A 25,315-nucleotide genomic window follows, 5' to 3' on the forward strand; every position below is an offset into this window, starting at 1 on the left:
GGTCCTTGGAGACCTTATTGATTTTGATTACATTGTTTATATACCTATCAGTTAAACCCTTATGCTATCATTTAGTTTGGGTAATGGGGAACAATTTTGCTCAAAGCAAATCTCAAGTTTCAAGACCAGTCATCACTTGACTCAAATGATTTTCATGAAACTACTATTGGCACAGGGATGCTGGATGTTCACAGCTATCCATGGAGAGAAGTACTGAGAGGCCTCTACATAGATCAAGCAGAGATCAAGCAGATAAGTGCCGAGAAGAGGCAGCCCCACTACAGGAAGCCCTCCCCCACTCCCCACTCTTGGGTTCTGGTCTGAGGCCAGGGACTGTCCGGAGCTGATCTCGGGCTCCCATTGGCCGCTGTCTTTTGTGACGTCACGATCATGATGAGAATTGATGATCGGACACGCTGATTTCATTGTCTGAGGCGGCAGTGGAGACCCAGGAAAAATCTCGCGGAATCCGTCTGCTCTGGCCCTGGTTTCATCTTGGATCCTCTGAACTCTTCCGTGACCGCACCACGCCCGAGGTAAGCGCCTAACCTGGGTGACTGTGAAGGGCAAAGGAGGACTTTCAAAACACTGGGATAATGTACCCAGTAGGGGGCCCTTGGGTCTGTGGCCTAAAGAAACAGCCAATAAATTGGTGCGGCTTCTTGGAAGCCAACTGCCTCTACCCTCCCAGCAAAGCCCAGCAAGAGCGTGGAATTAGAAAGGAGCTGAGGATGAGGATACTGTGGGTATTGCCACACAGTGCAGGATCTTGCTCTGAAAGAGGGCGATGGCTGGGACATACTATTGGCCAGATAGTGAGAGAAACTGGTGCCTCTGCTTCTGAAGAAAGGACAAGATTGAATTCTACCACTTCTAGATTTCACTGGACAGTAGATTTCTCATAGCCCCACTCAAACGCACCGAGGACGCTGCGCCTGCGCATAAGCACTCTGATTAGAGGGAGGGGGCGGTTCACTGCAGGGAGAATGGGCAAGGAGATTGCGCAGGCGCCTTTTCCCCCTTTAGCTGGAGGGGGTGGGGCTGAGCTCTGTCAGAACTGAACAAGGGAAAGGTTAGGGATTTGGCCTTGAGATGTTTCAGGTGCTCTTTGAAGTGCAAAGATCTGCCATTGGTCTTTGCATCTGGCCTACTGAGTGTACTCAGCACCAAAATGTACCTGATAAATTTGAGAGAGCAAAATACTTAATTTCCAGAAACTTAGGTTCTATGTAAAGGAAGGAACCTGAAGATTTTGTAGACTAAAGTTCTCAGATAAGAAACTGTTTGTGTTGGAGGGCACACCAATTTTTCAAAGAATTTCAACTCTCACCCTTAAAAGAGTTTTGATTTGATTTGACATTCAGTAATTTTGCGCATCGGGAGATTAAAGAAATACATTTTACCCACCTGTCTTTTCTTCATCTTAGCTCCATCTCATAAATCTTTAGCCTTCATCTCAGATCCTTTCCTTCTCTCTTTTTCCTGTATGTTTCTGCTAGAAATATCTAAGTCAAATGTTATTTTAAGAGACTTTGTCTCTCCTTCCTTCATTGGGAAGGGCTATGTCAGTCAGCTGTTTCGAGGAACGATCTGCCCATCTGTCTTTGGTGAAAGATTGTAAAGTAGGGTTATTAGTCCCCCACCATGATCTCATTATTTGTTCCCATTTTACAGGGAAATCTGGATTTTTCTCCAGTTTTTAAAATGAAGAGTTTGCTGGCAAACTTTCCTTCAAATGTCATCTCACGACCATTCCTCGCTTACTCCTTGGTTTCATCTCTTCTCTCTACTTACTACTCTAATAACTGAAGGAGCTTCCTAACCGGTGTGCACCTTTACTCCAAATACTTGATTCTCCCAACAAGACTGCTTGTCTGTGAATACTACTTCAATATTATTTCCTCTATCAAGAATATTCTCTGCTTCTTCTTATCTGTTATTCCAATTCAGACTCCACATAAATGGCAAAAATCTAGCCCTTTGGAATGGCAGCACTTATTTTACTTTATTCTTCACTATATATCTCTTAACGTTTCTTGAACAATTTTGCTTGAACAATTGCTTCTTTAATTTTGCTTCTCACACCATTGTCACCCCCTTTACCTAGATTACCTTTTATTCTACATAATTTAAATATTGTCCATCTTTGAAGCTCTAGTCAAAACACCTTCTATAAACACCTTTCAAGTGTGACTATATAGATCACCTTTCCTAAAAATTTTCATATCTGTTCTTTTATTTATCACTTTCTTTTACCTTGCTGTCTACTGTGTCACTGTGCAGTCTCTGTCTCTGTCTCTGTCTCTGTCTCTGTCTCTGTCTCTCTCTCTCTCTCTCTCTGTGTGTTATTATGCACTCTTTAACTGCACTTTATATCTTTAGGGGTTGGGAACAGACCAGCCAGTTCTTTACCATCTTCCCACACACCTAGCTGACTAACGAAAACAGCTATAGACATTTAACGTCTTTTTTTCCTTAGAAAACAATCCCCTGGGGAGTTAAGTAATATTGCTTTGTACAGAACTGTACACACGTAGCATTTTAGTCATCATTAGTCAGGCAAGGACTCCTCTGGTGACTAAACAAGCCTGACTGTGAGTCACAGCAAAAGAATAATAGAGATACCTGCTGCATGAGTGCTTTTCAAATATGCCATGTCCTCGGAAACACGACCAAAGGAACACTGCCTCAGAAGTAGTTTAGTTTGCAATTCTTTTCATTGAAAAGACACTAGTTAAAGATATTCCATCTCTCTGTGCTTCTTTCTGATCACATTGTATCATGCATCCTTTCTTGAAATCTATTATTAACCACTGTTTATTGCTTGTACTTTTAATTGCTTTATTAAATTGACTACCCTTGATAGTTTCTATTTGATAGTTGAACACCATGATGGTCATCACAGTTGTATATGCATGTTATATCTCTTGGGATTAAACCTTCATTGTTCCACAGAGCAGTACTTTTGCTTGAATGACAGTGTAGTCATAGTTTAGTATAGAGGTTTTTGTTTGTTTTTGTTTTTAACGGTTTTCTTTTTTCAATTCCTGCTTCTTTTGAGGCACCATTCTAATGTTTTGAGTATTTGTGGTTTGAGAATATAGCTTAGAAACAATTCAGAAGGACATTACAATTGTTATTATAATTTACACTTTCAAAAATCATTATGATATGTTTTTATAAGTGAACTATGAATGTTGTTTATTATTAGGGAATTTCCTTTCTCCTTGATCTTTTCTCCTATTACATATATTATGCAAGTTCTTTCAAAACAGTTTTAGTTTATAGACAACAACTATAGTAATTAATATGATTCCATTAGACATTTATTTGCATGCCAGTGGACAGAATGATTCAGTTAGGCAACTTTGAATAAAATATAGGGCTTAGGGTTGAAAATGCTCTTTATTTTACATAGCTTAAAAGATCAAAGATGAATGTGTCATTTGTGCTTTAAGGTTCATCGTATGGTTCTTACATGTAGAAAAAACAGAGTGTTTTCTTTTTCCTTTGAGTTGTAAAATTTGAACTAGGAGGGACTTCCTAGTGATAAGCCTGTTCTCTCATCTTATATGTCAGGAGTCTGAGGCCCAGAGATGTAAAGTACTCTGCCAACACTAGTACCAAACATTGTGCATTTTCTCCACATTATCCTAATCTTCAGTAGTTTATAGTTTTTTAAACCATTTAACTTTCCTTGAAAATAGCTTCTAGTATTACCATTTTAAAATTGAAACATTGGAGGCTGAAAGTAGTTGACTTGCCTATGGACCATACATCTAGGACTCCAATATCACCGTCAGTACCCATGTGTCTATCTGTTTGACTCCATGATCATTAATTTATCCATTAGAAAGGTACTATACTGCATTCTTAGTGGAGACATAATGAAGATCCAGGTCTCTGGTATCCTGGCCCATTGTGGTATGTGTGTGTGTGTGTGTGTGTGTGTGTGTGTGTGTGTGTGTGTGTTGTATATTTTCCGTGAACCATAATACGTGTGTGAAGTCAGACTGAGTGATGTATGCTTATATTTGTATTAAGTATTTTCTTAAAATAAAGTCTTGAGCTGCAGAGATGGCTCAGTGGTTAAGTGGTTAAGGGCATTTCTGTTCATGTAGAGGACCCGGATTTGGTTTCAAGCACCAACATGGTGGTCAACAGTCCATAACTCCATTCCCAAGTTATTCAGTGACTTCTTTTGATTTTTATCGATACCAGACAATTGCAAAGTACACATGTATACGTGTAGGCAAAACACACATAAAATAAAACATCAATAAATCTTTTTTTTAATTTTTTATCAATAAATCTTTAAGAAATACAGTGTTTTAATCATAAAAGATGATATGAAATGTTGCATAAAATTATTTTTTAAAACCACTGAATTCATTCACTTTAAAAATTGTCTTGCAGAAAAGATATTTTTAAACAATGGAATCCTCAACATGATAAAAAATTGAATTGCTGATGTTGATTTAATAATGGAATCACTTAAAATTGAAATTAGTGATGGTATATAATTCCATTGAGTACACTATATTTAGACACATTGCTCTTGGATATGTGTCTAATTAATTCATTAATAGGTAATGAATCTAGAGTGATACAAATGCATATATGTATGCAATTGCAGTTAATGTAAAAAGAGGCCATGAAATTGAAGTAGAGCAAAGATAAGTATATGGGAGGGTTTGGAGAGAGGAAAGGAAAGGAGAAATGTTGTAATTAAATTACAATCTCAGAAACAAACAAACAAAAATATTTATTTATACCTTAAAATGAGCCCTGCTGTAACAGCTATAGGATTAGAGTGCTGGACAGTAGCCTAGTAAAGTTAGACCCAAAGTTTGATCCCCAACATTACACATACACACAAGCACACACACACACACAGCAGGAAAGTGTAGCGTATTCAGAAACTGTTACAGACATCTTGGAACCTTTTCAGTCATTAGTAATACAAGGCAATAAGGTAAAACTCATCTGTATAAATAGTCTTCCTTGTGCCAGCTAGTAGAAAAACTGCCTGTATTAAACCACAAATCTAAATACACTGAAGTTGGATACAGGGTATTGTACCATGTCAGTCAATCCAAGACTACATTTATGTCTGCCTTATGTAAAGGTGTACAAGAGTAGTTGCACTACTTCGTTGGTCCTTGTTGTTTCACAGCTAATTTTATGGCTAGCTGAATTGTTCTAGGATCTTTACTCCCTTTATTTGTCAGCGTGCCAAAAGTTCAGGAAACTTATTTCCTTAGTTTTTCTTCTTCTTGAACTGGAGAAATTTTCCTTTGCTATATGTCTTGAGTATATGTGACATACATAACCCAGAAGGCATTTTCCCCATGTAGACAAGTATTTTGGGGGTGCTGTTTGTGCAAGGTCTTGCAATTGCTAAGTGGCATACCTTGGGCATAAAGTATGGTGTTATTCTAAACTATGCACTTCAATGTTGAAACCTACTTTATTTTTCAAATGTTTATACAAGTATACGTTTGTGTATATGTCCACTAAATTCTCTCTTTCTGAGTCTGTAAAGTCTATGGCATTTCTATGTTTTCCCCAGTGAATACATTTTTCTTACATATACATAAAGCTGAGAATTATGAAAAAGAGGTCATTGTACGACCCTTTAATGGCTTTAAATGGCATAATGTAATAGAGTCATATTCTTTACTATGTCAAAACAACCAATGGTGAATACACTTCTTCACTGAGTTTATGAAACAATATATTGGAAGATTATATACTTTCAACTGCAGTAATTTATTGCTTTAATAATTTCCTATTTGGTTAGCTAGATCTACCTGTTGTATGTTTTATGGTAGAACAGCTGCAACATTTGAGAAAGTAATTATCTGATTTCTATGTTCAAGGTAGCTTTGCCCTTTTGTAAACTAACAACTTTCTGTGTCAAAGTCTTCATGAAAGAGGATGATTGGTAGAGACCTAGGAGCCTGTAAAATGTGGAAGAAAAAATTTGTTCTGTATTAGTGGGAAGTATTACATTAGATATCCGAATTTTCAGCCTTGACTCATCTCTCCTAGTCTAAGATGACAATATAACCACTTGGGTTAGTTTTAATATATGTTATTTATTTCATTTAGACTTTCCACCCTTAAATGTATTACTGACATATGGTATCACAATCATGAATGTATTGAAAAAGTCTGTGTTTACATTATTTCTAGCTAGGGAATAAAATGCTTCACACTTACCTCCAACATCATTAATTCATTTATTCTTAAATTTACTTTTCTAGTTGTGTTTAGTGTATTTGTGTCTACTAACTATGTAATAGTCAAAGAATGTTCCATGGAATGAAAGTATGGGAATTACATGGAAAAGTCTTAGAAACTGCAAATCTTTCACCCAACTGCAGACAACTGGCTCAACCTCTGTAGTTTAGCTAGATCCCCCAGGTGGTCTATATTCAAGTTAACACCTGGAAATCAAAATCAGATTTCCTTCATTAACTAGACTTTTGAGAACTGGTTATCCTAGACAATGATTTCTTTTTGTCCACTTTCAGAAATTCAAAGAAATATGTAATAAAATATTTTCAATTGTGTATTGCCTGGCTAATGTATGTCAGCTTCCTTCTATCACAAAGTTGATATTATTTCATTAGAAGGATAGCTATAATTATATAGTAAATTAAATTGTTGAGCCTGGATGAATCCACTTACTTTGATGATAGTAATGGCCTCACTGTTTAAATGATACTTATCCTTATTACTTGACTCACAAACAGAATCAAAAGAGTGTCACAAAAAGCATGTAGATAGATGTATTGGGGTTTTCCCAGATTTATTCAATGGAGAAATTAAACAGAGTTCCTCTTGTTGCTTAGGTGTAGTGCCATAAAATTTGTGGTTTAAGATAATATAAATTTGAAACTGTGGAGAATAGTATAACCCTAGCACTTGTAAGGCAGAGGGAGAGGCTGAAGAATCACAAGTTTGAGGCCAGTACTGGCTTCTTATCAAGATCTTGACTGGAAAAAAATAACATAAATGCATTATGTTATGAAATATATAATTTTCAAATGATTCTCACTGGATTAAAATAATTTTGTCCATATAATTTTTATTTTTGACATCTCTAGAGAAGAACTCATTTCCTTGTTTCTCTCAACTGTTGGAAGTTATCCACATTTCTTGTCTTACAGCTTTCTATCTTCAGAGGTGGCAATGTTTGATTAGTTCTTTGACAGTTCATCATTTTTTGTCATCATTATATGACTCCATCTTCACATTTTAGGACTTTTGTGATTATTACATTTAACCCATTCAGATAATGTAGAATAATTATTTTATGGTTACTGACAACTAATATCAATTCCATCTACAACCTCAAATATAAGCATGTATAAGCAAAATCATGAAGTATTGGTTTTCCTCTTCTTGGTTTATTTCACTTAGCATAATGTCCCCCAGTGCTATGTTGTTGCAAATGGTGAGATTTCCTTCTTTGTTAAGTTTGAATAGTATGTCATTGCACAGCTATGGCACACTTCCCTTATTCAGACATTCATTTACAGACACTTAGATTGAGTCCATCATATCTTGGCTACTGTAAATAGGTGTATAATGACAAGGAAGTGCATATATTAATTTTATTTCCTTGTATATATGCTTAGTAATGGCATTGCTGAATGATATAAGAGTTCTATTTTTATTTTTTCTTGAGGGACCTCCATACTATATTTCATAATGGCCATACAATTCTAGCTCTTTACCAAGTTTGCTTGAGTTCTTTTTTTCTTTGAGGGAAATAAACCTATTTCCAGTATTTAGGTAAGAAAAAAATGTCTATTTGTATATTGTTCATCCACTATATATTTGTTTGCTTATACAATGTTACTTACTAACCACTAGATGGTGTGCTTTGAGGTATTCTTCCTAAATCCTAAAGAACAGCTTATGTACTGAAAAGTTTTTCCCTCTAGGATTTTGTAGGATTACATAAAATCAGGAACAGGAGATATAAGAAATCTGGAGTAAAGATTTGGATAGTCCAGTTCTTCCTATCAAGACAGAATTACCCTTAACTCTTAATATAAGCTGTGAAAACAGGATTTAGTAAACATTAAAAGAGTGTTTAAGGAAAGAAATATGACATGAACTTTTTAGAACAAATTTTATCTACCAATAACATTTTTTTTCTCAGACTAGAGTAAAAAGAGAAATTGTATGGAGTTATATGATAGACCAGTTTGAGAGGGGATGATTAAGAACATAGTCTCAGTATAATAGAAGGTAGAAAGGCTTTACTTGCAGTGCTTGTTTAGGCATAACGATATAGAAAGAAGTATAACTTAGTCGTGAAAAATGTATAAATTAAGGGGCTTGATTAATTTATCATGCTGTACTATGAACCACAAGAGATTAGTTTTCTATATTCCATAAGGGGGTGGGCTATAGATTTATTGTGTGAAATCAGAGCTATTTATGTTTCTGCCTTGTGCTGGAGTGTCTGTTTGAAATAATATTTCTTCTTTTTTATGATAAGTTGAATATTGTTACCCAAATATATGAAATATCTTTATAGTTTATAGGCAGTTTAATTTTATCATTAACACATGATAAAGGCAAATGTCTTAAAGGCTGATTTATTATTATTTACAGATCATTCTGAGATCAAGGGCATTTACTTGCTGATACATTTTTTCCCCATTTGGAATAAACAGTTCCTAAATTCTTCAGAATTTAAACATTAGAACTGGATATAGTGGCTTATTTTGGTAATCTCAGCACTCAGGAGGTTAAGGCATGAGTAATGTCATGAATTTTAGGCTAGTTGGGATATATAGTGAGTTCTAGGCTAGTCTGGGTTACAAAGTGAGACTCTATCTTCTAAAAACAAAAAGACTCAAATATTGGAAATTAAACTATAAATGTGGGTATCTCTGTAGTTATTTGTATTTTCTTATATATTTTGTAGATCATTACATAAAATTGTCTTACAATTTGTTCCTGTGCCATGATGAATGTAAATATAGCTTTATGAAGCTGGTAAATATGAATAATTATACAGAATTGAAGTCAAGGCATCTTTGTATTCATTGGGCTTTAGAACTACTTGCTAGTTCCACAATCTTGGAACAGATAACCAAACTCTTAGACATGAACATCCTCAACTGGATAGTGGGGTTATAAGACATGTCTCCTAATGAGTTTTCTTCACAAAAATACTTGCTAACCTATAATGTAGTATGTAAAGGGTGTTTTCTAAACTTAAAAAAAAATATTTTTATTTTAATTTTTCAAGGCAGGATTTTTGTCCTGGAAGTAGCTCTGCAGAAACGGCTGTCCTTGAACTCACAGAGATCCATTTGCCTTTGCCTCCTAAGTGATGGAGTTAAAGGTGTGTACCACCACGCCCAGTGAAATGGTGTTAATAGTCTTCTGTTAATGTTTATGTCACCATCTAGTCATCCAGATTGTGAATAATTCAATAAAAAAACCATTCCTCATATTTCTTTTTTTCTTTTTTTTTATTGAGAAAAGGAAAAAAAAACAAGTTTCCACCTCCTCCCAGCCTCCCATTTTCCTCCCCCTCCTCCCACCCTTCCCCCCTCATCCCACCCTTCTCCCCCTCCCCCCACTCCTCTCCCCCTCCCTCTCCAGTCCAATGACCTAGGACTTACCACAGGGCAGGGAACCCTGACTGCCCATTCCTCATATTTCAAGGAGGATATAATTAAGGTGCCAGAATGCAGGATAGTTTTAAAAGACTATTTAAACCACTGCTGTTACATATATATATATATATGTAACATGTATATCCATGTAATATATATACATGGATATATATATCCATGAAGATAAGAAAGCAACAGGATGACACTAGAAATAGAAGCTATTTTTAATGATTCATATTGAAATTCTAGAAATGTAAGAGTATATGAATGAAGGTTGAATGTGGTGTCATATACCTGTAATCTCAGCATTGGGGATTATCCAATTGCCAAAATCCAGAGAAATAGAATGTATAAAAAACAGAAATAGGGTTGGGGGACTACATTTTATATACAGGGGATTCAGCAAGAATGAGTGACTTCATTGAAAACAAGATACAAATCAGTGAAGCCACACCTTTTAAGCACTTAAAGAGAAAATATAATCTCTGTACTGGGGATGTTAACAGAGCACTTACTTGTCCAGCATGCATGAGGCCCTGTATTCGATATCCAGTAGTACATAAACCGTTTGTGGTAGAGAACATTTTAAATCCCAACACTCAGGAGGTCAAGGCAGGAGGATATAAGTTCAAGGTCAGCCTCCAATATGTAGCAAGTTTGAAACTGTCTCAAAACCCAGAAATGGTGGCCTACAATATGACTTAGCTTGCTGGCTTTGTTCACAGACCTGACCATCTCTTTCTGGATCCCACAAGGTGGCAGGAGAGAACCAACTCCAGAGAACTGTCCTCTAATCTCCAGGCACATAAGGGTAGGGTAGGGTGGGGAGGGGAGGAAGGAGGGAGAAAGGGCTAGAAAAAGAATTACAAAAAAACAGTGGAGTGGATTGACAGGGTAGAGGGGAGGTGGGGAGAGGGAAGGGGAGAAGAATAAAGAGGGGTAACTTCGGTAGGGATGTAAAATAAATAAATAAATTAAAAAGAAACGTTTATTAAGATAAGTAAATAAATACATACAAGTGTAATGCAATGTAGTCCTTGGCTACAAAGTGAGTCTTTAGTTACAGAGTGTGTACAAGGTTAGCCTGGGATACATGAGAATCTGTTTCGAAAAATTCCTTATCAAAAATATCAGAGGAAAATACAGTTCTCCTTATGCAAAAGAAAAATATTTCAGAAATGTTGCAGCAGCAGATGTATACTAACAAGAATATTAAAGAAAGTCCTTTTCCAAGAAGAAGAAAATGATAGCGAATTGAAATATGGAGTTTGTAATAGTAAAAATAACGCTGGAAATACATCTGTAGGTAAAAATGAACAAACTTTTTGAAATCATAGTAAAAGAGCACTCTATGTTTTTAATGAAGATTTATTGGAAGCTTTAAAAGCTATATAAGAAGAAATTGTTTTGAGAATAGAATAAATGCTAGTGAGGGAAGAAATTGAAGTATATCAATGGAAGATTATTATGTGTGAAGTTGTATCATATAACTTAACATGGAAATAAGTTTAAAAGATATACCATTTTCTCCAAGTAATTAACTAAAATAAGGAAACAAAGTGATGAGCCAATAAGTTAGAATCACAAAAACATTTAATGATTAAAAAACATAAAAAAACAAAGAATAGGTAGGACAAATAGGAGAGAAATAGGAAATAATTAGAAATATTATACACTTAAGTTCAACCATATTGATATTTTGTCAGTTGAAAACTGTCAAAATATGCCATCTAAAAGACATAAACTGCCTACAAGTAACTCACTTAAAATAACAAGACACAGACAATTGAATATAAATGAATGAAAAATGTACCATGAAAAGGAAGGCATATTTATATCAATATATTAGGTAAAGAGAATCAAAAAAGAAAATATATTATTAGGAATAAAGATGGCCAGTCTCATAAAGGGATCAGTTGATTAAAAGAACATAAAAATCTTAAATGCTTTTTTATCAACTAATAGTACTCTAAAATTTGAAACAAAAACATAAAAAAGAAATAGGCAATAACACAATTGTATTCTGAGCTTAACACGTTTTCTTAGTATTTGCTACAAACTGAGTCAAAAATTAATTACTTAGTTGACTAATACATTCCACAAAACAATAGCAAAATACATACTATTCTAAGATGCACACAGAAATTTGATCAAAGTGGACCATATTTGGGGATATAAAACTGTCACAAAGAGAAAAATGAACTCATACAAAGGATGTTCTCTGGTCATAACACTGAAAATCAATAATTGAAATATGTGAGAGAGCACTAAAAATTTGAAAAAAAAATTGCACTCACTACAAAGAAAAAAGAAGGAATTAATATTTAAAGGCAGAAATGTATTAAACTTAGAACAGAAAAGTAAGAATTTAAGAAGACAAATTGCTATCTTTTAGAAAAGACTTGTATTATATGTAAATGTATATAGGACTTTTAGGCAGAAATTCAATGAATTAAACATAACTATTAAAATAATCCAAAGTAAATTGGGAAATACTCCGGCTTGTTTTCCCAGACCTATAATAGTCTGAACACAAAGAGATAGATGTAGGAAGATCACTCTCGGATACATGTGATTTTGAAGCCAGCCTGAGGGAAAAACGTACATAAATTTATCAAATGTTACGATACCATGTTTCTACATAATTAAGTCAACAAGTTGGAAAGGAGGTATCAAAAAACAAAATTTCAGTGTCAAACAGTAGTTAATTAAGTAGTATATATGTTTAATTATCTCAATATATTGAATATCAGTATACTAATCACTCTAAAGGAATTGATTGCTCTTTTTTAAAAAAAAATCTCAACTATCTGCTTTATAAAAAGGGATCCACTGTTTGAAGGGCTTCTGGCAGTGGGATCAGTATTTATCCTTGATGCATGAGCTGGATTTTTGAAGCACATTCTCTATGGTGGGATGCCTTGATCAGCCTTGATGCAGAAGGGAGGGCTTTGGTCCTTCCTCAACTTAATGTGCCAGGTTTTGTTGAAATCCATGGGAAACTTTCCTCTATCTGAGAAGTGAATGGGGGGAGGGAGTGAAAGGAGGGGTGGAGGAGGGAACTGTGGTTGTTATGTAAAATAAATAAAAAATAAAATACAAAGGATCCACTTTACATTATAGTCACAGATTAGAAGTAAAAGGGCAGAAAATATCATATTGTGACACAGTTATATAAAGAAAACTGAGCTGTACGGATTAATATCAAGCACAGTTGAATGCAGGTCAAGGCATAACACAAGGAAGTAAGATGACTTTTAGAAAATGACTATTAAATGAAAGTTCACTATACCAAAATATATGACAATGCTAAAAGGTCCATGTGCTGAAAAACAGGTTTCTAAAATATATATGGCCAAACCTGATATAAATAAAAACAGAACAATTCCATAATTATACTTGGTGACTTGATTAATTCAGTAACTGTTTAAAAGGGTAGTCAGAAAAATCAGTAAATATATAAAAGGTTCAAACAATACTATGAGCCAATGTAACCTAATTGACATTTCTAGATAACATTCTTGCAGCAATACAATACATAGTCATTTATGTGTACATGGAACATTTAGCAAGAGAGAACACATAAAAATTAATTTCCTAAGTAATTTCAGAAATAAGCAAAAGAAGATTAGTAAGGAAAGCAGAATTTTAAAAAAAATGACCATACATGGGCAAGTTTCCTCCTTTCTATGTAATTCTTAAGTACTTTCTCTGCTTACAAAGGAGAAATCAAAACCAGAAAAATATAATACTAAACTGTAAACAAAGGAACTTTGAAAGTACCTTGAACTGAATGGCAACTTTAAATTGTTTCGACAATTTGCAGGACATGAGTGAAATGCTACTTAGAAATAAAAGTGTATGACAATAATTGCATATATTTGTGAAAAGTAAATCTCAAAGCAATGGTATAAGATCTTTCTTAAGAATCTGTGTAAAGTGGTATTGAGTCCAAACAAACCAGAATAAAGGGAAAGGTAAACAGGAAAGAGACAGAGCAGAAATTAAGCATAAATGTAAATTAAGATAAAAATGTTGAGAAAAATCAGTGAAATGAAAAACTAGATCTTTCAGATCGATGTAAGTGATAAACTTCTTGCCATGCTCACAAGTAAGAGGAAAGAAGCACATTACCAATACTAAGAAGGGAAAAGGTAAGTCACTGCAGATTCTATAGTCATTAGACAAGTATAAAGGAAATGGAATAAATAAATTCACACTTTTGAATTCAGCAATTTATATTAAATGAACCAAATGCCTGAAAGATAGAGAGTACCAAAACTCATGCAAACTTACATAATTTAGGTAATATAGAAATGTAATTTGTAGTTTACCACTTCACAATATGACAACCATGGCATTATTTTTCACATTTGTGTGTGTGAGTGTGTGTATTTGTGTGTGACTGTGTGTGTATGTGTGTGTGTGTGTGTGTGTGTGAGAGTGTGTGAACATATGTGGAAGTTAAAGGACAGTTTTCAGGAGTCAGTTCTCTGCTTGCACAGTGTGGGTCCTGGGGCTCTAACTCAGATCTTTCGGCTGCTTGGCAAACACCTTTATCCTCTGAGTTATCTTTTGAACCTGTATAATTAAACTTGGTAATTTTTAAACATTTTATTTAAGATAAAATATGGCAGTTCTATATGTAGAAATAGGAGTGACTTCCCGCCACCCGGCTAGCTTTACCCAAAATAATTACAAATGGAAACAGTATTCTTTTAAAAACTGCTTGGCCCATTAGCTCTAGCCTCTTACTGGCTAATTCTCACATCTTGATTGACCCATTTTTAATAATCTGTGTAGCACCACAAGGTGGTGGCTTACCAGAAAGGATCTTAACCTGCGTCCATCTTAGAGAGGAGAGCTATAGTGTCTGTCTCACTTCCCTTCTTCCCAGCATTCTGTTCTGTCTACTCCACCACCTAATTTTCTGTCCTATCAGGCCAAGCAGTTTTCTTTATTAATTAACCAATGAAACTACAGATAGACAGATGAACCTCCTCCATCATCTATATACTATCTTTTTTGAATATATATAAAAAATCTGTTTTATCACTCATTAGCTTAAAACCCACACTAAATAGAGTACAAGGGAACCACAAATATCCCTGAACATATAGACTCTAAAGTTGTGATAATATTTAAAAATTACCTTAAGTGATATATAAAAAACAAATGCATGAGTCACAACTGGGGTTTATGCTAGCAATGGAGGTCAGGTTTACCATTTCAAAATCAAATAGCATAATTTACCATGTCAAAATATTATAGGACAAAAATATTGTCATCTCAATAGATATGCAAAAGATATGAAAAAATTAGGTACCCATTGATTATGATGTTCCATTTGATAAAAAATACAGGATGTTTTTATTAACCTAATAAGGGTAGTGTTGAATTGAATGGTGAAAATTTTAATTCTTCCCTGTAAAATAAAATACAAGGAGGAAATGTTACTGTTATTTAGTAAAAAAAAAAAAAAAAATCACGCTGCAGCTCCTACCCAGTGTAGTAAGGCAACATAGAGAAATAAGAGCCATAAATATTGAAAAAGAAGAAGTAATCCTATCTATGTAAATGGCAGAAAAAAAGCTTCTAGAAGTGATATGTGAACTGTGCAAACTACTAAAATTACTATGTGTCAATAAAATAACAATAAACAACTAGATATACAAAAATTAATAACATTTATTGTAACACCCTACTAGCAAATAAGAAACACATTAGTATAAATTTAATATTACATGTGTTTGAAACATGTACTGACAAACAAGAAATCAAATTGTAACTAAATATATTAATGAATTAAGAGGCATAATAGTGCTAACATATGAATTCCATTAAGCTGATCTATTGGTTCAGTATAATCACAAATACATCACAGCAGGATTCCAAACTAATTCCAAAATTCATGTGGAAAGGTATAGGATATAGAATAGTCCATTTTAGGCGTAATTAATATAAAAAAGCACAATTAATAAAAGGGAAAATATAAATAGACTTTAACAAAATTAAAACTCCTGCTCTGTGAAATATATATTCAAATGTCAATTAAAATATAAAATTATAACTAAATTATCCCCCCTTCCCTTTTCTCCCACCAACCTGTTCCACATTTCTTCCCAGCAACCAAGGCCCTCCCCTCTGCAAGCCCAGCACCTTATTCCCTCTCAAGTTCTTTTATTTGTTTTTTAAATTTTAAATCGAAAGATTTTTTTCATACAACATAGTTTGATTATTATTTTCTATGCTCTAACTCCTCCAAGATCTTTCCTACTTCCCCTCCTATCCAAATCCACTTCCTTTCTTTCTCTCATTCATGAAAAAACAATAATCTAAAAATAACAGTAAAATAAAATAATATTAAAATACTAATTTCAAAAACATTATCAGATAGAAAGGCAGCCTTTAAGACAATAAAGCATACAAAATTCGGTATATGTAATGAGCACTGAAAATTCAATGATGGCTTAAAAATAGCTAAAATATTTGAACAAGATACACACATAAAATACACAGATGGCAAATGAGTATATGAGTAATGTTCAGCATTATTAGCCACGAGAAAAATGAAAAGTAATGTAACTATAAAAATGTACAAATGACACACCCATTGACCACATTTTCAGTGGTCTTGACAGTAACAAGTACAGATGAAGAAATGAAGTAATGTTACCTTTCATCAAATATTGTGTTTGAAAGCATATGACTTAGAGTTTAACACACACTTAAGCATATGACCCAGCAATCCCACTCCTAGATATCTATGCAAAACACCTGTACACATAAACTCTGAAAGAAAAGAAAGCAAAGTATTGAACACCCTAATTAATATGAAATAAAACATGCTGAATGAAAAGAGCAAAGCTCAGGAGAGCATACTGTATGATCCAATATATGTGGGATTGTTTACATGTCAAAATTATCTGAACAGATAGATTAGTGGGTGACACAAACTGAGGTCACTGGAAGCATTGATGACAAAGAGGCAGCATAAAGAAATTGCTTGCTTGAGCTTATAATATTCTGTCTTGACTGAAATGATAGGTTTATGACTAAATGAATTTGCCTTACTAATACCATATTTGCAAAATACTTAGTTTTACTGCATGAGATTTAAAACTGAATGATAATAATGATGTATAAAGAGGACAATGTAAATGCAGACATACTTGTCAAAGATGTATGTGGTTTTTACTAGACTCAACTCTCCATTTTATAAAGAAAAGCACCAATGACTGACGTAAAATTCAAAATTTTAATATTTTGGGAAAGTATCATATGTGAATTAGGGATGGATTTGTGTACCTGATCCCATTTGTAAAATAAAAGTTTCAAAGAATGAGCAGCTGTGAGTGAATTTTCAAATAGCTTAAGTAGTGAGGACCCTGGTCTAAATTTAAGTGTGGCATCAGATATATAAGTGCACTGTCATATCAGAATTTATCTGAAATATTTCCACATGAATATAGAGCCTTGGCTATTGGGTACATCTAAAGAAGCAATCATTTCTAGAAACTGTATGTTTTAAGTACTTCTAAAGCAGCAAATTTAAAATATTTAACCATTGCTCTGGTTACTTGAGTATGAAATACTGAGCATAATTTATCTTTTTTATTAACACAGTAAGACAATGAATCTTAAACCCAAAAGGGACATGAGAAATTCAATCCCTAAAATTAATTATTTAAGTCCTTATTTATGATAATAGTATAAATATTACATTGTTGAGAATTTGGGAAAAGTGTCCTCAAATTTCTGTTTTGTAGGAACTGAGATTAATTAGTAGGCAAGTCAAATTTTGCAATCCAGCATTTTATACACCAGGAACAGTATGCTCAAGAAATTAAATTTTTTATTGAATAGTAAGCCTTTCAGCCTAGGTAGCATTAAGGCTGTCTTATTTCTATGGTCTTGTGAATGCTGGTTGTATGGGAGATGCATAGAGTATTGTGATATGGCTAAATGACTTGTGGTTTCAATGATTAGTCATCCAATTCATACCATATTTCCATGCTAAGCCAATGTCGATGATTCCATGGAACCAATAGCATGCTGTTTTGTTTTTTACATAAAGTGATTATTTTTGAAAAAAAAAAGATGTTTTTAATCATTATTGCTTTGTAAATGGTTAGCAAATTTGGCTGTGTGTTCATTTAATATAAATAAACATAGCTAGGATGGGTAGATCTAATGCCATCTTGTTCTGAATGCTTGTCAAGTTGTTACAGTAAAAATAGCTCATTTGAGCAGCATCTTTTTTTGCTACTAGTGATGAATTTAAGAGAAAGACAAAATATTTCTTAGCATTTCCTGTTATCAGTATTATAGATGTGTTTGGTGCTCAGCTGCTTACAATTGAATATTGATTATCAGTGGAGAAGTCTTGTTGTTCTTTATTGATTGTCAGTGTTGAATATTGATTATCAGTGGAGAAGTCTTATTGTAATTGGGTAAGTGTAATGATTGCAGCTAGCCAATAGCAGTATAGTCCATCCTATATTTAGAGGGAGGTATCCTCACACTTGGTATCACCTGATTCCTTCGGTATAGGCTTTTTGCTGTAGGTACAACTGCACAGGAAAAAGAGTGATTATCCTAGTTATGCATTCATAATTTGCAGTTTTCAAACTTCAGAATTCATCCCATGATACCTGGCTTCTAAGTCAGTTGAGATATTTCAGGTATTTGACTTCCATTGTCTGGATCTTCTTCTGCTTTTGGTTGAACCATTTAAATAAACTCAGAGTTGGAAACCATAATAGTCAAAATTGTTTTGATGGACACTGTCCCTGCCTACTGTCACAATCATCCTTGAGTGTTTCATCAAGCTGACATCTACATTACTGAACATCCTTCAGAGCTCTCCTGCAGAAAGTTAATGGAGGTCTTTATTTCTGAATGTCCCTGAAAGAAACTCTACTCTCATCTCTCTTGTGGCCTCTCATACATTTAATTTTCTCTAATCAAATCTCTTAACAGTTAGAGATGGACTGTGTGCGCAAGGAAGAAAGTTAAAACAAAATAGCAATAACATACATAGTAGTATACGGTTACACTTTATTAATTTTTGTTGGATAAATTTACTATTATATGTACTCTGAGTAGAGTAAAATAATTTGTATTTCCGTATTAATGAACTTGATTATTCAATATACTTTATACTAGGAAGAATGCTTAGTTTGACTGAGGTTGTTTTGTTGTGGAAGTTTTCCTAATTCTAAAGAAGCTTTTCCTCAGAAGTCTTTCTGTGTGACAGATTTTTAAATAAAAACCTGAAACTCACTTAATCAGATTACAAGTGTTCCTTATAAAAATACACTACTGTAATTCATCCTTTCAAAAATAGAGTTTGACTTGCCATTTATTTGTGAAATACACAAAGTTCTTAGTCCTTCATATTAAACATCTCATCTATTGGCAGCAAAAGTAAACTTACTTTGTCTAGTTACTATGGTATCAGTTCAATTGAACAAGACAGAGTTTCCACATTGTTTTAGTAAGTGATACTGATTTTGAATATTCATTTAGATACTATAGTTATTAAAATAATTAGTTTGGTTAGTATTACATACAGCAAAGGAACATTCATGGTTATTAACCTCCTCTTTTTTTCTAATCTTAACTGAAATATTTTGTTGAGCTGAAGGTGTTTGTGAACCCTTATAATTCCAGAATTTGGTTGAAGCAGGAAGATGAGGAATTGGAGGCCAAACTGAGCTACATGAAATCCTATCTCAAGAGCAAAAACAAACAAACAAACAAAATTAAACAGAGGCTTTGTTTTAATATATACCGAAACTCCTTTTATCTCAGAAAAAAAACAGTAGAGTCCCCTTGTTTGCAAGCATGGCTTCTGACTGTTAAGACATATGCCAGATGCTTTTTTTGACGAAGAACAGTGAGTGTCCCTGTTGATAATTGACTGTGTATGGCTAACACCATCTCTGGCTTTACTAGCCATAAATATTTATTTCAGCGAAAACCGTTTTTCCCCATGAACTGACACTAACCAGATAAGAGCATGCCCCTTTTTTTTTGCTTTTTTTTCATTTCTATATTTCTGACTTTGAAGTATGTGCTTTTCTAAGCAAATTAAATGTTTGTATATTTTTTTAGGGAGAAGCTGTCTCCCTCTAGGATACAAATTACTGCCCATTCCCGATGATTAATTTACTTAAATAAGTTGTTCAGCTCAGAAGCACTGAAATTGTATCAAGAAAACAAAAGTGTTCAAATTCTACACCTTCCAAATTTAAATTCCAATTTTCAGAGTATCTTCTTTTATTTTTAGATGAATCTACGTTCTGTATTTACTGTAGAACAACAAAGGATTTTACAGCGTTATTATGAAAATGGAATGACAAATCAAAGTAAAAATTGCTTTCAGCTCATATTACAGTGTGCACAGGAGACTAAGCTGGACTTCAGTGTAGTCAGGGTAAGTATTGAGGTCTTGCACTTTAATTTATAGCTTTTTATTACAAATGATATCTGCTTAATATAAGAAAAGGTATTCAGGGTATGAAGTCCTAACTTTATACACAGCTTCATGTCCCTGGTGTAAGAATACTATTTTGATAAACAGAGATACCACACAGTCATACTTGTTTTTGTAAATACTTTGAGAACACTAAAACCCTTGCAGTGTGGACATACCTCTTACATAATCTTCAAACCAATAAATACCGGTAGCATTAATTTTGGGTTGTTGGTTATATGCTTTTTTGAAATGCTCATTTAATCTACTTAGAGCCTCCATATTGATGGTGAAGCAGATTTTTCGAGGCAATTCCATGTTCCTCACGTTGTTGTTGTATTTAGAATTTTTCCTCAGACATTTAGGATTTGAGCATTTTTTCTGGAAAGTACAATAGTTTTTTACAGATACCTATTTCTTTCTAAGCAAGATGTAAATATTTAGTGGTTGGTGAATGAGAGACAGGGAATCCCAAGGGAAGAAACCATTCTTATTCTGTTGTTAAAAAAAATCAGAGCTGCTACACGCAACTGAACAGCAATGAGGTGATAGCAAGTGATAAATCTAACAGAACTAAGGACCGATTTTATTGAATGCCTGGGTCCTTTCATGTTTATCTAAACATTCTACAAATCCTTTTGGTGTGGATCCTTAGTGATTCAAAGTTTCACAACTTTCCCATCCATGGCAGTCACTCGGCTAATTTGGGGTGGGGGAAGGAATGATATATCTTTTTCCAGTTTGTTTTGCCATATCTTCAAAGATCCCAGAGAAAAGATCTGTGGATGGAACTGTTTCAAAACTTCTTCTTAAGAACTAAAGTTATATTCACATTCAAATAGAAAGTTGTGCCATTTATTATAGGGAGAAGTATTCTTATTGCTTGAGATCAGCTATAACATTCACATTTCTCTAAAAAACAGAAACATCTTTTACTGATAGCTCTAAATGCACATTTAAATTAACCACTGAATCTCAAAGAAAAGTATTTAATAGCTTTATTAAAATAATAAGATATTTCAAGTTGTTGAGATTGCACTTTATACAATGACTTTTTTCCAAGTGTAATTTTTTGGACTTTTCTTCCCTTTTGTCTTAACATTACTTTAAACTAAATTGTCTTCCCAGGCAGCAGTGATGTGGCTCGTCCCTCAGAGTTCATAGCTGTCATTGCACTCTTTCCCTTAAAGCTAATTTTATTGCTTTTAAATATAGAGATTATAGAAATATAGATATTTAAATTTATACTGAGTATGGAGTGAAAACATAAAACAGTGAGAGTAGTAGATTTCAATTTTTTAGAATGTAAGGTTGTGAGTCTGGCACTGTGTAAGATAAAAGGAATTGTGTAAAGCAGTCAGTTCTCTTCATTCCAGGAAAGCATCAGTGGTACAAAAATGCATTGTTTTGAAACTAAATCCCAATATAATTTTCATTCTTTTTTCATTCAAACAAAAGCTCAGCAGGGTCGTTTGTAGATTTGTAAGTCCATGATCTCCCCCATCTTTTGCTGTTATATGTCTAACTTGAAAGAGATCTTCATTATTTTTAATATAAAGTTATTGTCTTTTTTCTCAGAAGAAAATTATATTATATTAAATATTTACTCTAAATGTAAATTGAATTTAAAACAGTGAATAAAACATCCAACAAAAACAATCAAAATGAAACAAACAGTGAGATATAGAAAAAGGTATAAAATGTAAAACACGGAGATATGAAAACACTGTAAGTTCTATAAGAAACCTATTCTTTTGCATGCTAATCTCCCCCACAAAAAATAATAAAAATATTCTGACATTAAGTAATGATAATGATTATAGACTGCTGATGGTATTTTAATAAACAGTGTATGTAAAGAAGAAATTTAAAGATAGTTTATTTTTAAGATAGAGCTGAAAGAGAATTTTATGACCTCCAAATGTTGGCAACTCAAATCCATTTTATTTTTCCCCATATATAGTCTGTTTGCTAGATCATCACCTTAAATTTTCATTATACCGGTTTTGTATGGCATACTTTTTCTTTTTCATGAATTAGGCATTTGCAAAAGGTGGGCGCTTATATCTGATAGGCATAAATTTTAGATCCTACTCCTGAGCAGTTTAGGGTAAAGTTTAATTATTGTAATTCATGAACAATGAGTTTCATTTTCAGCATTTTAAGTACAAGTGTTTCTTAAGTATATAATTTTTCCTTTTTTTTAATGGAGAACTTGGAAAATAATTGAACTCTTAGTTTTTGATTGCTGTTTCATGATTTCTTTTTCTTCTTATTATTATTTTCATTTGCTGAGACAAGGTTTCTCTGTAGCTTTGGAAGCTGTCTGGAACTAGCTCTTGTAGACCAGTCTGGCCTCAAACTCACAGAGATCTGCCTGCCTCTGCCTCCAGAGTGTTGGTATTAAAGGCGTGCGCCATAGGATATGTCAGTTATGCTTAATGCATTTCATTACATTGTTTTGGGGATCTCTCTCTCTCTCTCTCTCTCTCTCTCTCTCTCTCTCTCTCTCTCTCATCTCCCTCCCTCCTTCCCCCCCCTCCCCTGGATCAGGAGTGTTGTAATTTTTGAAAATATTATGTAACTTTTTCAATGGGCTGTTGAGCTGGGGAGCATAATTGCAGCATAGGGGAGGCAGAGCCTGGAGGGTCTTTATAAATTCATGGCCAGCCTATCTACATAGCCAAACTCTGTCTCAAAAAAGAGGTTGTACGAAAGTGTTAACTTGAAAGATTTAAGAAAATAGATATTGCCATAAAAAAGCATTAAAACAAACCACAAAGTTCTATATAATATAAAATCCACTTTTGCAGGAAAATACCATCCACAAAAATGAACAAGTCTTTAAGGTTGTGTGGATAATTTAAGTGTTTATAAGCCAAAGGACAATAATTTGATTATATCAGTAAAATGATTGATAAAAAGGTCAAGATATAGATTTTTATTGAAGTTATAATATATTCACATGTCTTCCTTCTTTTTCCTCCCTCTAAGCCTTCTCATACATCACTTCCCATTATACCTCAAATTCACAGCCTCTTTTTTTATTAATATTTTCTGCACACATACTTGCATATGTATAGACATATATTCCTGAGAAATAACCTGTTCAATCTATATGTTACTTGTATGTATGTTTTCAGGGCTGACCCTCTGGCAATGGACCACTAGTTGGTGTGTTCTTCCCTGGGGAAGGCTATTTCTCCTAATCTCAGTTTTCCTCAGCTGCCTATAATTCTTTGTATAGGGTTAAGGCCTCATATTTTAAAATAAGCACTCTAAAATCAGATGTCCTGGGGGCACACCTGTAGTTAGAGCACTAGAGAGAAAATGGCTGTGGAGAATCAGGAGTCCAAGTTCACGTTTGGGCTCATAGCATACTGGTGCCATCCTGACCTTCATGAGCCCCTGTCAGAGAAACACAAGCATTAGTGTGCAATGAGAATTCTTCAAGACTTAAAGAGGAACTTTATTGCTAATATTAGGTGAGAATTTTTTTCTTTTGAGTTTATAATTCTCCCACAAAATGTATCCCAAATATTTTATTTCAGTCAGTTGTGAAACAGTTTTGCTGTCTCTACTATACGGGTCTTATTTTAAAACGCCCATTCAAGCAGCAAAGCCTGATTAGGCACACCTGTGATAATAGTGCTAGGGAGGTGGAAACAGGGTGTTTAGAAATTTGTGCTCACCCTGTAGTACATAGTATGCAGTGGAATGTAGTTTAAGATGTGTTCCTTTCGTTTATGCTGTGGAACATTTGTTTAATGATGCAAAAATGTGTTGCATTCTTTTATGTTGTATTTGTTTAACTCTGTAAAGCTGTTGTACTTTGCCTGTCAAAACATCTGATTGGTTTAATAAAGAGCTGAATGGCCAATAGCTAGGCAGAAGAGAGGCTAGGCAGGGCTGGGAAGCAGAGAGAATAAATAGGAGGAGAAAGAAGGATGAGAGAGAAGCAAGAAAAGTAGGAGAGGAGGACGCCAAAGGGCCAGCCACCCAGCTACACCTCCAGCTACTGAGTAAGAAGGGAAGACAGACATATAGAATAGAGAAAGATAAAAGCCCAGAGGCAACAGGTAGATGGATAATTTAAGAAAACTGGCTAGAAACAAGCCATGCTAAGGCTGGGTATTCATAAGAAAGAAAAAGTCTCCACGTGTATTTATTTGGGAGCTGGTTGGTGGGTTGCCATAGAGTAAAGAAACTAAAGAAAAACTATATTAGTAAGTTCATGGATAGTCTGACTATATGATACCCTGTCTCAAAAGAAAAAGAAATTATATATCTAAACTAAAAACAAACTAATAAAATTTAGTAGTTCTATATGTAATTTAAATTATCTTGGATGCATAAGTACAGTTAATTTATTGGTGCTTTTAAAAATTGGGCTGCAGATATAGTTCAGTTGATAGACTACTTGCCTGACATGTACAAAATTCTGGGTTCTATTCTCAGCACCGTGTAAATTTTGTTGGGTGGTACGGAAGTAAGGGCAGCTGGGGATTTGTAGCAAATCCATACAACTTTAATATTATCCTTTGCTACATAGTCTAGTTTGGGCTAGTCTCTGTATAAAGGAAATTTACAACTATGTAAGCTAACAGAGAAAAACCATATGTCCAAGATTAACAAAGCAATTGCCTTGTACACGGAGTCAACATGACAAGTGAGATATTTGTATTTTATTTAGTAGCCATATAAGCAAGCACATATACTACTCCAGATGGTTTTCTATTTTAGTAGTGATCTATTGAAATTCAATCTAAACTTCAATACTGCTTTGCTTTTAACCATTCTTCAAACTGCCTACTACATGCCACTTAAATCTTATATTTATTAATGATCTAAAACTATAAGAAGGATAATTAAAGGTTCTACTCAGAAATATAACACTCCATGGGAATGGTATACAAATAAATCATTTGGGAAACAAACTGAAAACTTTGAGTTGAACATCATATTAATTAATATTGGTCAATGATTTGGCCTCTGAAACAGACTAATGATGCTGCTTTCTTTATCCTACTAATCACATATTATTACCCAACAAAGCAATTAGTAAACAGAGCTTCCTTAAAATAGTATGAATGAGAAAATTTAAATTCTTTTTTTCTTTTTCTTCTTATTATTATTGAAAAAAATTTCCGCCTTCTCCCTGGCTCCCATTTCCCTCCCCCCC

The 25,315-nt window shown here is 34.0% G+C and overlaps 1 protein-coding gene across 1 annotated transcript in view; it reads left to right on the forward strand.

Moving 5' to 3' along the window:
• The first annotated feature begins 386 nt into the window (after window positions 1-386).
• The window catches only part of Hdx (highly divergent homeobox), a 134,511-nt gene continuing 109,582 nt past the window's right edge, over window positions 387-25,315 (forward strand). Inside the window, exons 1-2 of the mRNA XM_005366713.3 lie at window positions 387-536; window positions 19,948-20,094. Of these exons, the coding sequence (XP_005366770.1) occupies window positions 19,948-20,094 (147 nt within the window). The 5' untranslated portion in view covers window positions 387-536. The remainder of the gene's footprint in view (window positions 537-19,947; window positions 20,095-25,315) is intronic.

Source organism: Microtus ochrogaster, unplaced genomic scaffold (genome assembly GCF_000317375.1).
Source record: "Microtus ochrogaster isolate Prairie Vole_2 unplaced genomic scaffold, MicOch1.0 UNK13, whole genome shotgun sequence".
Taxonomy (NCBI): domain Eukaryota; kingdom Metazoa; phylum Chordata; class Mammalia; order Rodentia; family Cricetidae; genus Microtus; species Microtus ochrogaster.